General features: G+C 41.8%; 1 protein-coding gene across 1 annotated transcript in view; it reads right to left on the bottom strand.

Annotated features, from left to right (window-relative positions):
- The window catches only part of ADAMTS17 (ADAM metallopeptidase with thrombospondin type 1 motif 17), a 192,426-nt gene that overhangs the window by 39,677 nt on the left and 134,797 nt on the right, over positions 1-17,952 (bottom strand). The window contains exons 16-19 of the mRNA XM_040602291.1: positions 12,389-12,469; positions 6,533-6,690; positions 2,455-2,614; positions 313-448 (exon numbers count right to left, since the gene is read on the bottom strand). Of these exons, the coding sequence (XP_040458225.1) occupies positions 313-448; positions 2,455-2,614; positions 6,533-6,690; positions 12,389-12,469 (535 nt within the window). The remainder of the gene's footprint in view (positions 1-312; positions 449-2,454; positions 2,615-6,532; positions 6,691-12,388; positions 12,470-17,952) is intronic.

The raw sequence follows: 17,952 nt of genomic DNA, 5'->3' as shown, positions 1-17,952 counted from the left end.
TCTAACTTTATAGTGCATGTTGCTCTGTCACCCAGGAGGCAGCCAAGGGGAAAAGAAAACCATCCTCAAACAATGCATGAGGGTGGCTTGCATGGAATCTGGCCTTAATGGCCATACATTAAATGGACTCTAAGGTAATGAAAATCTGACCTGCTCAACAAAAGGAAATTAATATTACAGCTGGTTACTATGGTTAACAGTGTTTCCCAATACTTTTAGACATTTTCACCAGGTTCACCAGATGGAGGCTTTGGAAATGGGCAATTTGTTAAGGAAAAGGATATTGGGTTTTATTATTTTTTAACTCCTTACCGTGACTGGCAGGGGTGTGTGTTACATTTCCTGACCTGGGGCTCAGGGCGATTCACTCGTTGGCAGTCACTGTCATTCACCAGTGTCATGGTCTTGTTAATAATTCGAGTACAAGACACAATGGTTTTCCGTTCACCTACAAGTCAAATAAAAAACAACTCTGAGTAAGGAAACCAGTGGCTAAGAACAAAACCATATCAACTCAACCAAAACTTAAAAGCTAGGAGCAACCTACTGTCTCTACAAGATGTAATGTACACAGACCTACCACCTCTGCACGCAATCTTATTTCCCACTTCTGTTTTACCTTTGTAGTGTTCTGGTTTTTTTTCAGAACAGCTACAAATCTTTCCCCAATAATTGTGAAATTGACTGCTATGCAGGAACAACACATTAGGCTTTCTCTTTCTAGTATTTAATGTGGAAACAATCTTGGAAACAATTTGCTTTCATTTCTGGTTCCTCTTCCACATGTAGCTGTGCCCTGTAATCACCTAGGACAGATGTGCCAACTATGTAAGCTGAAACTACACAACCATCCACCCCTCAGTGACTGTAATGACAGGACAGCTGCCTCTTGCTGCTCTCCATTCAGGAAGAGTCAGTTTGAAAAGGAGCGACCAGGGTTCAAGAGTGATAGACTGAGCTTGTTCATATTTCACAAAGTGGTGAAATTAAGCCACCAAAATAAGTTATTTCTCATCTCCTTGTTCTCCAGATGTACTACTTTAAAACCCCTGCCAGCAGGAGACATCTTAGGAGTAGTCAGCATTTCTCACACAAACTGTCTGTGCATCAGGACATTCAGGAATGGCAGCAGCGTGGCCCTCAGGTTTCAGCCTTCTGCTGTGTGACATCAGAAAAGCTGTGCCTCAGGGGGGCATGACAGAGCATGACAATGACCAGTTGTGACAAGGAAAATGCCATTCCCCCACCGTGTACTTTTTGCCTTACCACTAATTATTTTGGTTTCTTAAGATCCTCTTTTAACCCTGAGTCTGCATCAAATTGAGTTTATTCATGATCTGCAGCAGATAATAAAAAACAACTCAAATCCTGTTAATGAATTATGAAAGTCTGTATGGAAGGAAGAAGGCCCTTTTCAGCTTGGATAAGTAGTAAAAGCATCTAACAAGCAAAATATAAGAGGTGAATTGACATCCAAGCTACTACTGGTGGATGCCATGTTGCCAGGTACTGATTTAATTATGTGGCAGGCTAGAAACACAAATCGAAAGAGCCACAAACAAATTTCCTACTCACTCATGTGATGGTGTAATGGCTTTAAGAAATTACTGTTTAAATATATGAGTAAAAGTGTCCACTTTAAATGGAGTTCTATTTACAGGAAAAAAACAAATCCATGATTTCAGTACAGTGAGGGCAGTAAGCTTGACAACGTGAAGATGAGCACTCTTTCCTTCTGTCACATCATATGATAAATAATTGGGTGTTTTTTTTAATTGCTGGTGAAGAAAGACTGGCCAGAATGCATGGAAATGATGTTTTCTCAGGGAAATCCGACTTCTTCCAGCACTGAAAATTCAATGGACAGTGGCTGACAAACCATTCTCTGGTTTCACAGGCATCATTTTCCCCCAGGGTTTCAGCAAATCTGTCTCAGCACATCCTAGGGATCATCTGAAAAGTGTGATTTGCCATGTGTACTCCCAGAAAGTCTACCCCACATTAAAAGCGTCTGATGCAATCTTCAGGAATTGTCACAGCACCACCCCCCCTGTTTCATCCCTGGGGAACCAAGTGTCTTTCAGTGAACATGCCTGAACACCTGTGAAAACTCTGCTCCAAGAATGTGACGGAGGCTTGAGATATGGGGCTGCACACGGCGCCTTGAGTCATCTGTGGAGCACTAATCCAGGTGCAGTCCCAGCCTACGGGTAACGAGCCGACAAAGCAGTGTCCCTGCCAAAACGCTGGGTGAAAATTAACTGTGGGGATGTGGATGATAGCTGGGAGAGCTGGTGAGAATGAGCTCTCCTTTGAGTTCATTATGGCAACATCCATTCCCATGGCCAGTTTTCTTCATGCTTTGGCAACACTGCCTTCTGCAGGCACCTCTCTAATGCCTGGTGTCTGCAAACACCAAACAGCAAGTCCCACCAAGCTTCCAAATAGCCTTACCCCCTCCACACTGCACGCTGCATCCTTCCCATCCGCTGTGAGTCCAGATGTACAAAGAATCCTGTTGCTTTTCTGGCTCGCTTCTGTTTTCAGCAGTATAGTTTACAGGAATGGTGTATTCATAATGAATTCCATAATTCTGGTCATGAAATAACAGCACCTGGTTCGGCAGGAAAAGAAAGCCTGTTACAACACACTGTGTACTGGGAAAGCCACAGACTGCAGAGACAGTAATGCTGGAAATTCTGTCTCTGGCCAAAATTTCTGAAATATAAGCACCTCGTGAAAGGCAACAAAATCTTTATCTAGAAACCTGAAATTACAGTGGTATTGGTAAAACAAGGCATCTGCGGGAGCAACAACTGCTTATGATTTGTGACTATTCAAAACAGTCATGGAGATGTTTAAACCTGAAATATGGTGCATAACTTTGTTTAAACCTTAAATGTGATCAGCAGGCCACTAGCTATCTAAAGAGAAATATAAGACAACAGGAAGCATTACACCAGCAGTTTTCATGTAACAACTATTTTAATGAGCATCTAGAGTCAAAAAGTCACTCATCGTGTCTGTTCTACCCTTCTTTTCTAGAAAGCAAGTTGTCGGCAAGCCTTATGCAGAGACTCGGGCTTATGGCTGGGGACCACTGTAGAGAATGGGGAGCTCTGGGTTAACGCTGTGCTGTTTATGGATCACGGTCCTGGACAGCCTGCTCTACGCTACCCTGCCTGAGCAGGGCGGTTGGATGAGACAGCCTCCAGAGGTCCCTTTCAACTTCAACCATTCTGTGATTCTGTAAGCTGCAGAATTTACAGAAAGAGGAATAGGGAAAACTGCTTATTTTTTCACCACAGGCAGATGACAGTTCTGGTACTGTTTTGATTTACGTGTTGGGTTTCATTTAGCTCTCACTTCCACTGGCTTGGTCAGAAGTGAGTAGAAGATACCCCATGAAGTATGAGGTCCATGGAATCTGAGTTACCACACTATTAACAAATATGATAGAAGTACTACCGTAATGCTGATAGTATGGCTTTAGACTTACTTATACTTATTAACCCATAATCTCAGCGGCGTTAGGAGAACTCTGCTGGCTCTTGTCACCTACTGAAATAGGAGCAGCACCTTATCAAATGAGATATTTTAAGCAGGGCTATCATAAGTGAAGCAAGCAGCTGCCCAATTAAAAAAAGCAAATTTGCAAATGCTATTTTCACAAAAAAATAATTTTCCCATTCAAATTTGCAGAAATCACTCGTACTTAACCAGTAATCTCACTAAAGCTGTCACAAGCTCATTTAACCAAAAAAATAACATGTGCTGAAAGAAAAGGTCAGCTTGTAGCCACTGACATCCTGGAGGTCTGTGCAATGAACACCGTAGGGCTACACAAACTCAGCACCTATGAGTTGCTCTGCACAGGGCATAATCCTGGGCAGAAAAGTGTCTTCCAGAAGATGCGGGGAACAAAGATATGATTTTGCTTCAGCTACAGAGGGAGTCTTACTACTGGAACTGAATACCAAGCTTGAAACTAGCCAGCCATCATTGCAGTTTCAAAGATGATTATCTTTTTCTAAACACAAGTCAAAATACCAGGCAGTCAGGGGCAGAGAACTCAAGTTCTGCTCTGGCTTTCTTTTAAGTGCACAAGATACGAACAGCATGTTCTACAAAATTGATCAATCAGTCTTGTCTAAAGGATCTTTACACTCTGGGAGTGTTTGGTTGTCCTCCGCTGCCGAGAGGAGGTCTAGCACAGGCCTAGTTACACAAACATTAATTTCTCCAAGAAATATACTTACAGCAATTCACTTGAAGAAATGCCTCAAGTATTAAAAACCAGCTTCTAAAAAGAAATTCTTATTATCTCAATATGGGTGCAAGACTAGTGAATCTAAAGGCCCATATGAAACCAATTTCATGCAATTTCGTAGCCATATATAATTGGGTTGTGTGTGTATATGTGTGTATAATTGGTTTCAAATGCAGGTCACAATGGATTGACTGAAGCTTCTGGCTCTTTGTCAGTCCAGTGTATTCCACCACTGTTTGAACAACAGTTTTCTATTTAGAGGTTACTGGTAACCATCCTGCATTTCTTGCATTGAAAGAATGAAACCCACTACCCTGTATGAAGGAAAAGATTAATATCTGATTTGAAGAAAAGACTTCATGTCTGCTTTGTTTACGACTGGCAGTGATTTTAAGCCACATATTTTTTTAATGGTCTGGTAACTTTTAGTTTCCTCCTTTTTAATTATTTCTGGGAGGGAAGGTGAAGAAGGAAACCTCCTCATTGCTTTCGTTGCTTTTCATTGAGAGGAGGAAATTTCCTCCTCTTGTATCTGCTGAAAATGCCAGTCTGTAGCTGGAGAGGATACTCACAGAGACCTTCACAATCACTAGTTTTTTACATTAGTTACCTACTGCTTATTGAGAGGGAAATGACAATTTCTTTAAAAACAAAGCTCTGCTGATGCTGAAGTTCACAAAATTCTTCTACTAGTTTTTACTGCAGTGCATCTTAACCAAATAGTCCTCTGGAAGTTTCCAAGAGCTGGCAAAGGAACCCTGCGCAGCATCTTCACAAACGGTACCTGTGCAAGTCCTTTTTCTTACATGAGGTTAGGAAGACCTTGGCAGTACAAGACACTTTGTCAGAGTCCTGGTTTCAGGAGGAAGACTTGTGTTAAGGCCAAAGTCAAGCAGAAGCTGATTTTTCTGATGATGAAGGCTCCCGTATACACCTGTTTTGTGTGGCCAGACCTTGAATTACGTGGCTGAGTCAGGAAGGTGCTAGTGTGCCCAAACCTGCACTACAATTCCAATAATAACCTCTTTGAATTCAGCTTTACACCAGTCAGTACGTGAACCTGGTAAACTCACTCATCTGCCTGAGAAAGCAAAGACAAAACACCTCATGTTCCTATGCAGCATATTTTGACACAGAGAAAGTACTGATAAAGTGGAGTAGTATTACAAATTTTTGTGTCTGTGTGAAAAGTTGAAGCAACTTTTGAGCTTTTCAAACTGGGCCATGAAATGTTGCACAATGAGCAAAAGTTCAGGTGATGAAAAGGAAAGACTTCTGGTTTTTAGCAGTACTCGCAGATAGCCTTCAGTGAACAAACATGGCAAAAAGTCGCAAGGAAAAGAAATATCACACAAATATAACTGGATTAAAAAAGTTACAGGAAACAATGCATACATTAAAATACTCTATGTTTCTATGCAAACCTTGCTATAGAAACTGCAAAGCTTTCTGCAGACTTTCAACTAGTAACACACATATGAGACAGGCATTATTACAGCTGTCTTACAGATAGAAACATTAAGGTTACCACCAACATTAAGGGACTGGCCCATGAGTCACCCCATCACCCACTAGTGACAGGACTGAGACTACAATCCTGTTCCTCTCACCCTTGTGGACTTCTCATTCATGTTCTCATACAGCAGCCATACGACTGTTTATAAAATGACATGCTTGGTTAACAAAAGGACTATGCTGAACATTAGGAAAACTTTCAAGAACACTTTAAAATACATAAAATAGAAAAAACAACATAAAGAAACCAAGGTACATTTCTGTGTGTGACTAAGTCACTACAGAGGATAAAATTGACATCTATCATCTGTACATGCCAAAACTTCATCTCTTCTGTCAGAGAAATTGTGTATTTAAATACAGAATACATTCTGGCATAAACTGAGAAGATATTTTGGCAGATATCCTTTCATGTGTGTGAGTGGGTATGTCCATGAAATAAAGAAGGTGCCTGAAAACCTACATCCTCTAGAATAGACCTATCACATTGTCTGTGACACATTACAGTGGACTGACTTACTGGGACACTGCATGTTCTCCCAGAATAAGAGCATCATTTATTTTTAAGTAGGGAGCTGGGTTTTTCCAGCCCTTGCCATGCTGCAAAAGAATGTAAAGAGAAGCACTACAGCATACCTTTAAAAAACTCTGGTGAGGAAGCAAACAATCAAAATTTAACTTTCAGCTAGGATATAAGCCCTTTATGTTGCATCACTTAAGAAACACAAACAAAGGATATAAAGTTACCATCAAGTGCAGTGGTATTTTAGTTGGTCCTTTGGCAGAGATTTTCTCCCACAGACCCCTTCGCACGTACCGGACAGTAGTGCCTGCGATCTGAAACTCACCAGGAAGCTCAATTTTCCAGTCGCTGTTAATGGATCTCTTACTGGAATCTTTTAAAGCTGGAATGAATCAAACACCATGGAATGAAATGTAAGCAAATTTGTAATTACAATATAAACTATTAAGCTTCTTTCTCAGCCCACCTGAAGTACAAGATGCAGTAGCCTTGTAATGGACATGAGTTTAAAAGAAAAAAAGTATACTTCTAGCTGACTCGTCATAATGCTTCTAACTTGGACATATTCTGTATTTCAGTTGATGAAGGCATTTCTAGTTATATTAGAATTGCTATTAAGTAACAGTAATGTCATATAAACTGGTCTTGCTAAAGTTTTACTACCTAAAATTGTTACGTTATGCTTTCCAAATAAGCAATGTTCTCCATTTCAAAACTCTGAGGCTTCCTCTGTGCCATTCCACTGCCAGAAAATTTAAAGGGAAGAAAAAAAGAGTGTGCAGAAGGAGTTACAAAGGAACTAAAAAGAAGGAAATATAACTACCCACTGTCCTTGAAAAAATTGTACTAATTTAGGACTAAATTGTAGAAATCTTCCACAGTTTGACCTGTTTCAGGAGCATGTCCAAAACCTACACATACTTATGGCATATTGTTGAATTCAGTTACATATACAGCCCTGCTTTTGCAAAGGAAATCTTGCACAACTGAAATGTTTTTCAGCAAAAATAAATTTAACTTGGATTTGAAAATAATATTAAAATACTACAGCATTGTACTAATAAGAAAGAACCACAAAGCAGAAGTGACTGACTAGGAAAGTGCAAAACTTACTAGCCCATTTTCTTTAACCAAGCTAGGCAGAGTGCAGATTGTAAGCAGAGAGCATAATTAGAGAACAACCAGTTAGAGCCATAATTCTTCCTGGAATAATCTCAATATTATTTGTCAAAGGTTACATGAGAAACATGTAGGCATGCATGTAAAATGAACATGCCCGGAATATCTGGTACATTGAAAATTAACATGTAGATAACTTTAAAGATTTTTTTCAAATCGAACTATTTAGATTTTAATCTTAGAAAAATGTATGGTACCATAAATTTGGACAAATATACCAAATTGGCAGACATGATGTAAGAATCTAATACCACTGAATAGCTGCTTGGGTATAACCTGAAGATACTTCTGGTAAAACCCTTACATACTTGCAGTGTTATACTCTTACAGCTATTAAAACTGGTACTTGGGGTGAAACTATGAGAGCATCAGTGGCTGTAAACCGAAGCCTGGTTTGCAAGGCAAGATCTGTGTGCTGTTATGTAGACTGCCCAGCCTGAGACAGCTTAAAGTTTGGCAGCAGCTGGGTTCAGAGATTCTCATTCAGACAGTATATAAGGAAACCATTTCTAATCTTCTAGCGTTAACATAAAATTTATAGATCATTTATCTCTAAACTCTCCTGCCAAATGCAGCAAGACAACTCTGCATAATCTTTTTTTTTAGCTTCCAAGCAGAACCAGCTTTAGAAACCATATTTTCCTAAGCCCTCCTTGAGAAAAATATCAGTCAAATGTCTGTGTTGATACCCATATGCAGATTTTTCATTCAATTTACTGACTGAGCATCATTTGCAGCGTCTAACCTCTGGGGAAGTCTGAGGCAAGGGAAGGTCACAATGTCCTCTGCAGTTGTGCGTGCCTTTCTGAGGATCTGCATCCCAGGGAGTTACTGGAGAAAGGTGAAATAACTTTCTGTCCTGGACACAACCTTTCTGACAGCTCTCATGGTCCCATTAGAGGGTCCAAAATCAGGGTGAAGGGAAACTGCCAAGTATGGTTTCCCCAGGAGGAGTGGGAGGTATGTGGGGGAAGGTTTTTTTCTGAGGGAAGTCCTTTTTGGCACACAGACTAAAGGCATGATGATGTCCTGGTATTTGCATTCTACAGCAATACAACTCTGTTGGTGGCTTACTTTTCTTCCTGCTTTGTTCCTCAATCTACAAAGTACCTTCTGCAAACTTCAGACACAATTCTGCAGCAGGACTGCCTTCCTCTGCCAAAGCCTGGTGGCCTCCAGGCAGATCAAAGCAGCCATCACACCGGCCTCAAGGAACTGTGAACATGAATAATCAAAGCTGTGGATGAGATAAAACTATCTCCATGCAGTATGGCTGACTAGTAAAGATATCAGGGCATGTGCTCAAAACAGTGTATAAGAGCCTGAATGACTGTAACTGTGCTTCGGTTCCAGCTCATCATCAAAGAAAGATAGCTTGCTGATGAAAAACAAAATGTTTAATCTTTGTGGACCTCTTTTCTGGTTAAGGTTTGATTTTGATTGCTTCAGGCACTGCTCCCTTAGTGGCTGAGGAGACAGTGTTTGGAAACAGCCCCGTTTCCAAAAATGTTCCTTGAGGATTGCAGGAATTGCAGTAGCGACTCAGCAGAGTATTTTGGCCAAAGTGTTTTTGTCGCTGGTTGCCTTCATTGCATGCAAGTGCCCTATCAGTAGGGATCAACACTGCAGCTATAAAACCTCCATGTCTCTTAGACACAGAGTACTGCTCTTTCCCCAATGGCTTTTGTCACACGCAATTATTGCAGGCCTGGCTCTGCCTAGCTCCAGAGACGACAGTACTAAATTCAGTGGGGTGAACGGGGCCCTTTGCCCTTACCGAATGCCAGCAGTCCTCACTGATTTAAGCTAGCACCCACAGGATTTATTCTGCCTTGGACAGCTGGCTGCAGCCCTCCTGGGATCCTATGCCTCAAATCGGGTAGTGAAGCACAGCTCTTTCTCTTTTCCACACTGTGGGTGCATTCAGGCAGTAGCAAGAATCCACTGTTACATCTCAAAGCTTTTCCTGGCTCAAAGTTGTACAGTAGAAGAGTGAAAGGAAAAGGAACCCCAGCAACAACGCGTAACTTCTTTTCTTGTTGGCTGGAAGACAGGAACTGACCAATCTATTTCTAAACCTGGCATCTAGTCAGATCTTTATTTCCACCTTGGGTCCCTCCAGCTTGCTTCCCAGCCTGTGGATACAAACTGCCGAGGCATTTCCTGTTCAAGGTGGTTTTTAAACATTACAGCCAGGCAAGGCAGCCAGCGTGGGTTGCCTGTAGGTGGAGGGAAATTCTTCAGGCACTGCTCCCAGCACATGGAATAATGATTCCAAATTATGCTGGGCTCATTTCCAAAGTGCTGTACCCGGTTCTGAGTAGAAATAGGACCTGATTGGACTCAACTTTGTCAGTGTAATTGAAATAGAAAATCCTTCCATACTCAGACCTGGCTTTACAATGCATTATGGGGCCTATCAGAGTGATTGGATTTTGTTTTCTTGGTCATCTTTTTTTTGTCCTATTGGAACACTCCTGCTGCTATTCTTCAGCTTAGGTTAGCAAGACATTGGGTACTTTTTCTTTGTGTCCAGTGTTCCTTGAAAGAGAAAACTCTGGAAATCTTAGAGAGGTTCTCCTGGCTCCTGACCATGAACCAAATAGCTAAAAGCACTTAGAAGCTTTAAAATAGCCAGATTTTTATCTATCTTTATGTGATGCACACAGGGCCAAGTCCTGCTCCCAAATATACACAATACTAATCTTCACCACCCAGTGGGGAAATATCTGCTTTAGTCAAGGTTATGTAGTCATAATGAAGGGCAGTTGTTAGCTCCATGTAAGACTCGCAGTGCTGCAGCTATCTGCCAAAGCCTAAACCCCGGACAAATACCCTGTGCAAATCCCACCAAGACAAACAAAAAGGCTGGCTTCCAGAAGGCAGAGTATTTGCAAAACCCAAGGAAACACTGGCTTTCATTGTTCCACCAGTGCTTTGCTATGTCAAACATCTTACGTGTAGGCGTAATCCTCTCCCAGCAAGTTGGCTGCAGCATTAGTGGAAGTACTAGCAGTAGTGATACATGCTTCCTACCAAGAAGTGGCACAAGTGCCAATGCTTTTGACCTAAGGGCAGCTGAACAACATGATTTGCCCTCTTTTTTCCCCCTGAACTTGGAATGAAAGTCAGAAAACAAAAGCATCTTTCCTAGTGATACTGCTAACTTTGGTAGCACCTCAAGACAGAAAACCAATGGCACTACACCTGAAATCCTAAGACACAATCACGATGTAAATGTTTTCAGCAGCATCCTATAACTTAGTACTGGCTATTAATGTCTCCTTTTGGCTGTGGAGATGGAGGATTATAAGCAGAGGACATGGAAATCAGAAACCAAGGGTCCTAGTCCGAGCTTTGCTACTGACTCCCTGCATAGCCATGAGCAAAGTGCAACACATCAGTTTCCCCTTCTGCCAAACAGACAGCAACAAGCTTCATAATCATCTCAGAGTCCCTACCACAGGCTTTATCTATTTCTGGAAGCAATTCCATCTTTCAGAGTGCTTTTCTATCCTAAAATCTTGCAGTGTCTCCACTCTGAGAATGTCACTTTGAGAGAACCAGAACACGCACAAGTGATAACAGTACCTAATACTTCCCAGTCTAAAGGACAGGGAAGGACAGGCTAAGGAAGACGCATCTGTTCCAACCACTGCGATGAGAACATCAGCATGGAGAAGGGCTGAAACACTGATATGGAAGGACAGAAATCATGTGTTAATAAGCTCATCAACAGCAAGCAGAGTTTGGGTTTGACAGTGCAGGGACTTATAAGCTGCAACAGTTCACTGAACAAAGGAGGAAGTCTGGGATTTTCTCTTATCCTTTTGTTTTCCCACACAGCATAAAGAATTTAATTCACCCATTTATGCATGGTCATGCAGTTCTGAGCGTGCAAAGGATTTTTCAGTGTGCTAGGTGTTCTTTTGGGCCTTGGATGATTTTCCTTCAACTCCCTGCTTCCTGTGTGAATTCAGGACAATGAGGCATTAGCATTTCTGTGACTTGGAGTAGATGGGAGATAAAGCCCTTCATCTATTGCACAGTCATGACACAAAAAGAAACACCCCTAATGTTGGAGAGAAGAGCTAGAAGACCAGACTGACAGATGTATATCTGTCTGATATGGTTGCACTTTGCCAAAGTCCTTCCAAACTTCTATCTAAGTGATTAGTAACTGAACAACACATTTGTTGACAGACTTGGCCCTACAACCTCACATACAAATTTGACCCATCATCCGCATCTAAAACTTTGTTTCCAACAGGGAAAAGAGGAGGCAAAGCCTGTTTCCCTCAAAAGGAATGCAGAAGTACAAATAAGAAGAGGATTATACAAATTGTTTGGCCTGAGAAAATAGCGGTAAGTAGACTAGAGGCTGCAGCTAGCCCATGTCGGAGTGCAGGATTAGGTCTTGAGTACAGCATCAAGTGAAAACCTGCCACTGCAGGAAATGGCACAGGGAACCTCACGGTCAGTTTATTGAGGGATATCAGCCGCCCTGTCCTGCCCCTGCTTCACTCTGAGCTGGGTGCCCTCCTATCTGCATCTCTGTCATTCCTCTCTCTAAATGCACTGTTCTCTGTCCCACTCCTTCTCAAAGTGTTGTGTGCTCCTGGCAGCTATATTCAACCCAGTGCCAAGTTCTGTTCAGGAACCCTTCTGTCCATACAAAAGTATTCTCTGGTTCTGTCAGCTTGCACAGGGCCTGTAAATGTCCCATAGTATCACATCAAGCAAACATCATGAAACCAAGCCACAAGAGCAGAGAGAGACTGCAACAAGAATGAAATCAACAGCCACTTCCAGGCAACAACAAACTTATCATCTTACAGGTCATTTAGATGAGGGCCAAGGTGAGTTTTGAATGAAAACATTTTTTTCTTTTGTCTTTTTACCCAGAAAACTGTGAGCAGGTTTATCCTCAACCACCCTGATCCGCCGGGCACCTGCAGGGATCACAGCTGCTTCGATGTAACCTATGGCAACAAAAGAGCAGATGGATGAGAGCATGCCACAGCCGGCCAGAGGCATCAATCATTCAGTATCTCACTATGAAAAAATCAACTCCTGCACAGGTTGCGGAATGGGTAGGAAACACTTCAAATGAGATCCCTGCATTGGCAGCCAAGTTTTGCTGCTGTGACATGCACGGTTATGACTAACATTATTTCAGCCTGAGAAGAGGGAGAGAAATCCACGTGTGCTGCTTAATTGTGACTTAAGGCTTATGCTTGGACCTAAATAGATTTGCTCCCTTGAACTCACCCTGGCTCTCCTGTGGTCCTGACAGGGATGCATGCAGACTGTTCCTGAGCTGATGCAAAGCCTCACTGTCAGGAGCAACATTGCACATAACAGCACAGACATCTGTGATTTGAAATGAAGTTTCCAATAGATGTTCCTGCTTCCCCCTCCAAAAAAAACCCTGCCTAAGGCTGTGATCAGTATCAGAAAGGACTCACTTCCACAGAACATTTTGACAATGTTAAAACTGAACAGCAGGAATTAGTGGGACAACTAGGGGGAAAAGAAATTGTTTTCACTTAAACTTCAGCTTTATACAAAAAACCTGGAGAATATAATTGTAATGGTCTCCTTGCACTGGGCTGCTGAACAGAATTCTACAGTTCAGATTTAATGCAACAACAGAGCTGAAAGTCACCACTAAAAACTGCCAACAGACGCACATGCCAAATTAGACCATCTGAGCATCTGACATGGTGGGAAAGTTTTTACAGCAGCCCATCATATTTTTATAGAATTCTCTTGGTTTCTATCTTTCTGAAACTCTCTTGGCCTTTTCATGTTTCCTTCAACAACTAGAAATGTGACACAATTACACCACTTTTGACTAACAGAATAACAGTAAGAATAGTCAGGAGCTACAAGGAAACGTAGCCTATTTTCCCCCACCAAGGAGCCATGTGGAGCTACAGACTTGTTCCATGGGGTGGAAGTGGTGCCTTTAAACTATAAAGCTGAGGAACGTTAGGGCCCATGTCAAAGGTCTGGGAGCTAGGCAGAGTTTTTCCACTGGTTTTGTTGGGCTCTGAATCAAGCCCCTGTAAATGACACTAATCTCATCACAACCATGACTTGATCCCTTCTAATTGGCCACCTAGTTTACTTTGCAGTGTATAACTTGGCACCTCTTGTGGGTTATTGCTCTCCCCTTTCTTTCAGATGTTAAGCTGCTTATCCTGTCTGTTCCCTCATCCCCTCTTTTGTTTTAAAGGGCTGTGTGAAACTGTTCTGTGTCAGCCATGCCTTCATGGAAATTGTGGGACGTCTAGAGCAACAGGTTGGAGAAGTGTTGGCATAGGGAACAGTGACTCCTCTGGCATTCAGTTCGGGAGATATTTTAGGGACTAGTGCAGCTGTATGGCCATGCTTCTGCTATGCTGACACTGGGGGCCTCAAAGGATGCTGACAGCCTCATGCATCTGAGGACTAAGTGATTCTCTTACTACTATGACACAGAGCAAGACAGACAGGGATTTTGGGTCTCAGACTGTGGATTCATTTCTACCTGTCCCTTTGTTGCACTATGAATAAAGCTTGAGCTCTTGAGTTTTGAGAGGTGCATTGGATGGGTAGCTGATCTAGGCCAGACACACTCCCTTCTTCCCTGATCACTGTATCTGAATGACACTTTCCCTGTGACCCTTCTGTTCAGTTCTTTTTGCACTTTTTCCTCCTTACTTCTCCCTTACTCAGGACACTCAGAAACAGTCAGTCATTCCTTGCAGGTAAAACAGAAAAAGGGACAGCCAAGCTGCAAACCATGTCTGTGTACAGAAGCCAGAGCAGTGGCTTTTCCATCTGCTATTACAGAGTGGGTTTCACTGGGAAAAATCATTACTTCCAGGGTCAATTTTTTTAAGGCAATACTGAAATACGTTATGAAATCAAAGCAAACAGATGCTGGATTTTATTCTAGACGTTACCAGGAGCTGTTTTTTCATCAGCTGAGATACCAAATTACAGTCAAACCAGAGTGTATCAGGAATCAAACATCCTCACTGCACCCCATGCATCTGCATATAAACCCAATTGACAATTACCACCAAACACGAGCACACAGCAAAGGTGTGATTAATGACAGTCCATCATGGGGAAACAGGCCCTATGACACACCTCAACAGCCCTGTTAGGAAGCCAGTTTGGAACATGCCCAAGTTTCAGGTAATTAATGTACCTACTGAGGGATTATTTACTTATTTATTTTTAAAATCACATGCCAGATACAAATGCCCAGAGCTAAATCATGCAGGAGTGGGATACAAAGTTACACCGAATTTAGTGGAAAGCCAGTCCCTAACTTCAGTGAAGTTTGGATCCATCCCCTGACCTAGCAGCAGCCAGGAGTGTGTCACACTGCTTTAGAGGTGAGCGAGCTGTGGTGCTGTGCTTGAGGTTCAGCTAGTGCCATAAATACGCTCGCATTTCATCACTGTGCCATGAGAGAAACACCACGTGGAAAAATTGACTTTTATGTTACTTTTTACAATAGTAAATAGTGGAGTGTAAGCTATTAATAGCATATTAGTTCTGGAGACTGTTTAGTTTGGGTTTATACCAGATTTTTCTTCTCATGTAATTTCTAATCCTGATTGATGGCTTTAGGGGGTTGTATTCACAGCTCCCGAATAAGAAGAAACATATTGTGCTAACTCACTGAGATCGTGTGGCACAAACCTGACTGCTGACCTTCACTTTTCTGTTAGTGAACTGCGAATCATTTTGCAGTTGTATGAATCGGACCTGTCCTCTCAGAGATGAAGCAGAATTCTTGGGCATGTCCCACTGGGAGTGTCTTGACACTCTCATTCATTATTTCCAGCCATATTGTGTGAGTTAGTGGTCAAATCCTACTGCAAACACACTATGTATCATCCATGCAAATTTGCCACAGGTACAACAAAACTCAGATTGCTACCACCAGTCCAGTCTAGTCCTTAGAGCTAATGTGAGGCTTCTGGTCACAGACTATTCCTGATCTTTGCGATAAGTGCACCAGAAAACACCTCCTCTGTTTTCCAGGCACATTTTATTAAGCAAACTGTAACTGCAGATTGCCAGAAAGATTATCAAGTGTCAGCTAGTAAGATCAAAAAAAGTCTCAGAATTGGCCCCGAGTCAATGACTCTCAAAGATCTGTTAGGTCTTAGGATAATTGTCTGCAACACAGGGGTTTGCAAGGTTGGGCTTAAAGTTCTGCTTTAAATGAGGAACTGGTTAAAGACTGATGAGATTTGGCAACTATCAGGCAGTATTTCTAGTAATTTCACCCATAAATCAGCCTTTTAAGATGAAGCTTTGAAAGTACAACAGGAGAACTTCATTATTTGATAATTTATAGTGCTGGATGTAGTATACTCCACCTTGGGAACAGTTACTTTGGCACGCACCAATCTTTCTGGATAATCTGCATTACATCAGTGTCTCAGGAATGTAAGACTGTGATTGAAGCAAATCCTAGATACAAATTATATGGTGTAACTCGTATTAGGAGAGACACCAGAACAAAGAGGTGGCTTTGTCATCAAGGAGATTAATATGTGAACAGTGGCTACTGTATCTTCATTTAAATGCTGGAGAGATTTGCAAGAGGAAAGCAGCTCACACAGGAAAATCCATTGTTAGCCATTGTTATTACTACCAGAAAGAACAGAAAGTTTAGCATGAACTTCAGAATGTCACTGATCTACTATAAAACTATTCTTCTGGTTCACATTGCAATGAAAGACGGACTCCGAGGTAAAGGAAAAATTATCCCATGGCTGAAAGTACTGATCTCTGGGCACTGTACCTTCATATCTTAACCCTGTATACACATGAAAATTAGGTATGAGAAAGTCAACAGTGCTCATCACGTTACCAAACTTTCCAAAAGTGCTTTGAACAAAGATCTCAGGGTGGAAGCCAAGGAAATCAGAGTGCCCTGCCTACCTGCTGGTCATGGTCAGCACAGATTCTGTAACATTTTGGGGTACCAGCTGGACATCTCAGTTTCCAAGACCCTTCCCCATTTTGCACCTTTTGCTGAGTGCTAGTTGCTGCAGTCGAGTGGAAATACATCCAGTCAGTGGTAACTATGTGTCCATTTTCTAAATAGCTATGATTATTCTCACGTGCGATTAGCTCCAGAGTAATTCCTCCATCGGCACCTGTCCACTTCCAGCCATGGGATAGTTCATTTGGAAGAAAATCATTTCACTGGAGAGCCATGGATAGATTTCATAGCCTCCTACTATTGCTGTGAAGCTGGTTGCCGGGATATCTATCTTGCATGCTCTTCTTAAACCCTTACAAGAGATCCCAGTTAGCCCTAGGGTTCTGTCTTCTCATAATGTCGATGTACACTCTGCTGTCAAAAAAAAGAGTTTCTAGTGTTGGCTAAAGACACTCCTAGCCAGCACTACAGCACTACTGTTCAAATATCCGTTCTTTCTTTTAAATATATGCTGGACAAGTAGTGTACACAATAAAAAGCCTGCTTTTTCACTGTCTTAAAAAGAAAAATTGCTAGCAAAAATACACTTTACATTTCCCAAAATGATAGTTACAACAGCTGGCATATCTCACCTTATTACATTCTGCCATTAAAAAAAATCCAAATAACTGTGGTGCTTCTTTAGGATAACAAGCAAAGGGGCAGCATTAAAAATCTTAATATGGCTGAGAGAAATCAAGAGTGACGGATGCAGGTCTCACTCTCAACACAAGTTTCAGCATTACAGGCACAGCCTTGGAGTCTGGGCAGAAGTCAGTGATAAATCAGCTACCCAACAGATACGAGTCAAAGAGCTGTCCTTATTTCTAGGACCCCTGTATAGCGGCAGGGAGACAGAGATGGACTTCAGAACAAGTCTGTGTTTTTTTATGGAAAACTATTTTGTAGAAATAGGTACAGGGCGTGCTGCCAATCAAAAGTAAACCTCAGTCTAAAAAGTGCATTCAGTTGGCCTACTGAAGACAGCCAGCTGCACACAAGTGTACGTGTTGTTTAGCATCACAAATAAAGGTTTTCGACCTCCACAAAAGAGAAATGGAATCTATTTCCAGTTGGATCACCCTGGATAACAGGTGGCAAGATCTGAACTGCTGGACCTTCTATAACACACTGACTGTTCCACCATCATGCCCCTCCAGAGTGGCAGAACCTTACCTGTGACATTAAGGTTGGGAAAAAAAAAAAAAAAAGAAATAGGCCTGGTTCTTTTTACTTGGTTAATGAAATTTTGGCTTTCTTTCATGTAGATAGGTTTTCTGAAAGGAAAGGATCTCTACTTGCTATCTTTGACAAACCAAGCTAAATAGTAAAAGGACTTGAAGTTTATCCATGGCGTTTGATACCAATCTCCCCATCTAATCCAACCAAAAGAAGACAAAGAACCAACACCAAAGGATGTCACCAACACCCGCTGACACTGCAAACAGCATTCAAGTATCTTAC

Source organism: Falco naumanni, chromosome 7 (genome assembly GCF_017639655.2).
Source record: "Falco naumanni isolate bFalNau1 chromosome 7, bFalNau1.pat, whole genome shotgun sequence".
Taxonomy (NCBI): Eukaryota; Metazoa; Chordata; class Aves; order Falconiformes; family Falconidae; genus Falco; species Falco naumanni.
The sequence above is the reverse complement of the archived record's forward strand: the minus strand, read 5'-3'. Positions and strand labels throughout refer to the sequence as shown.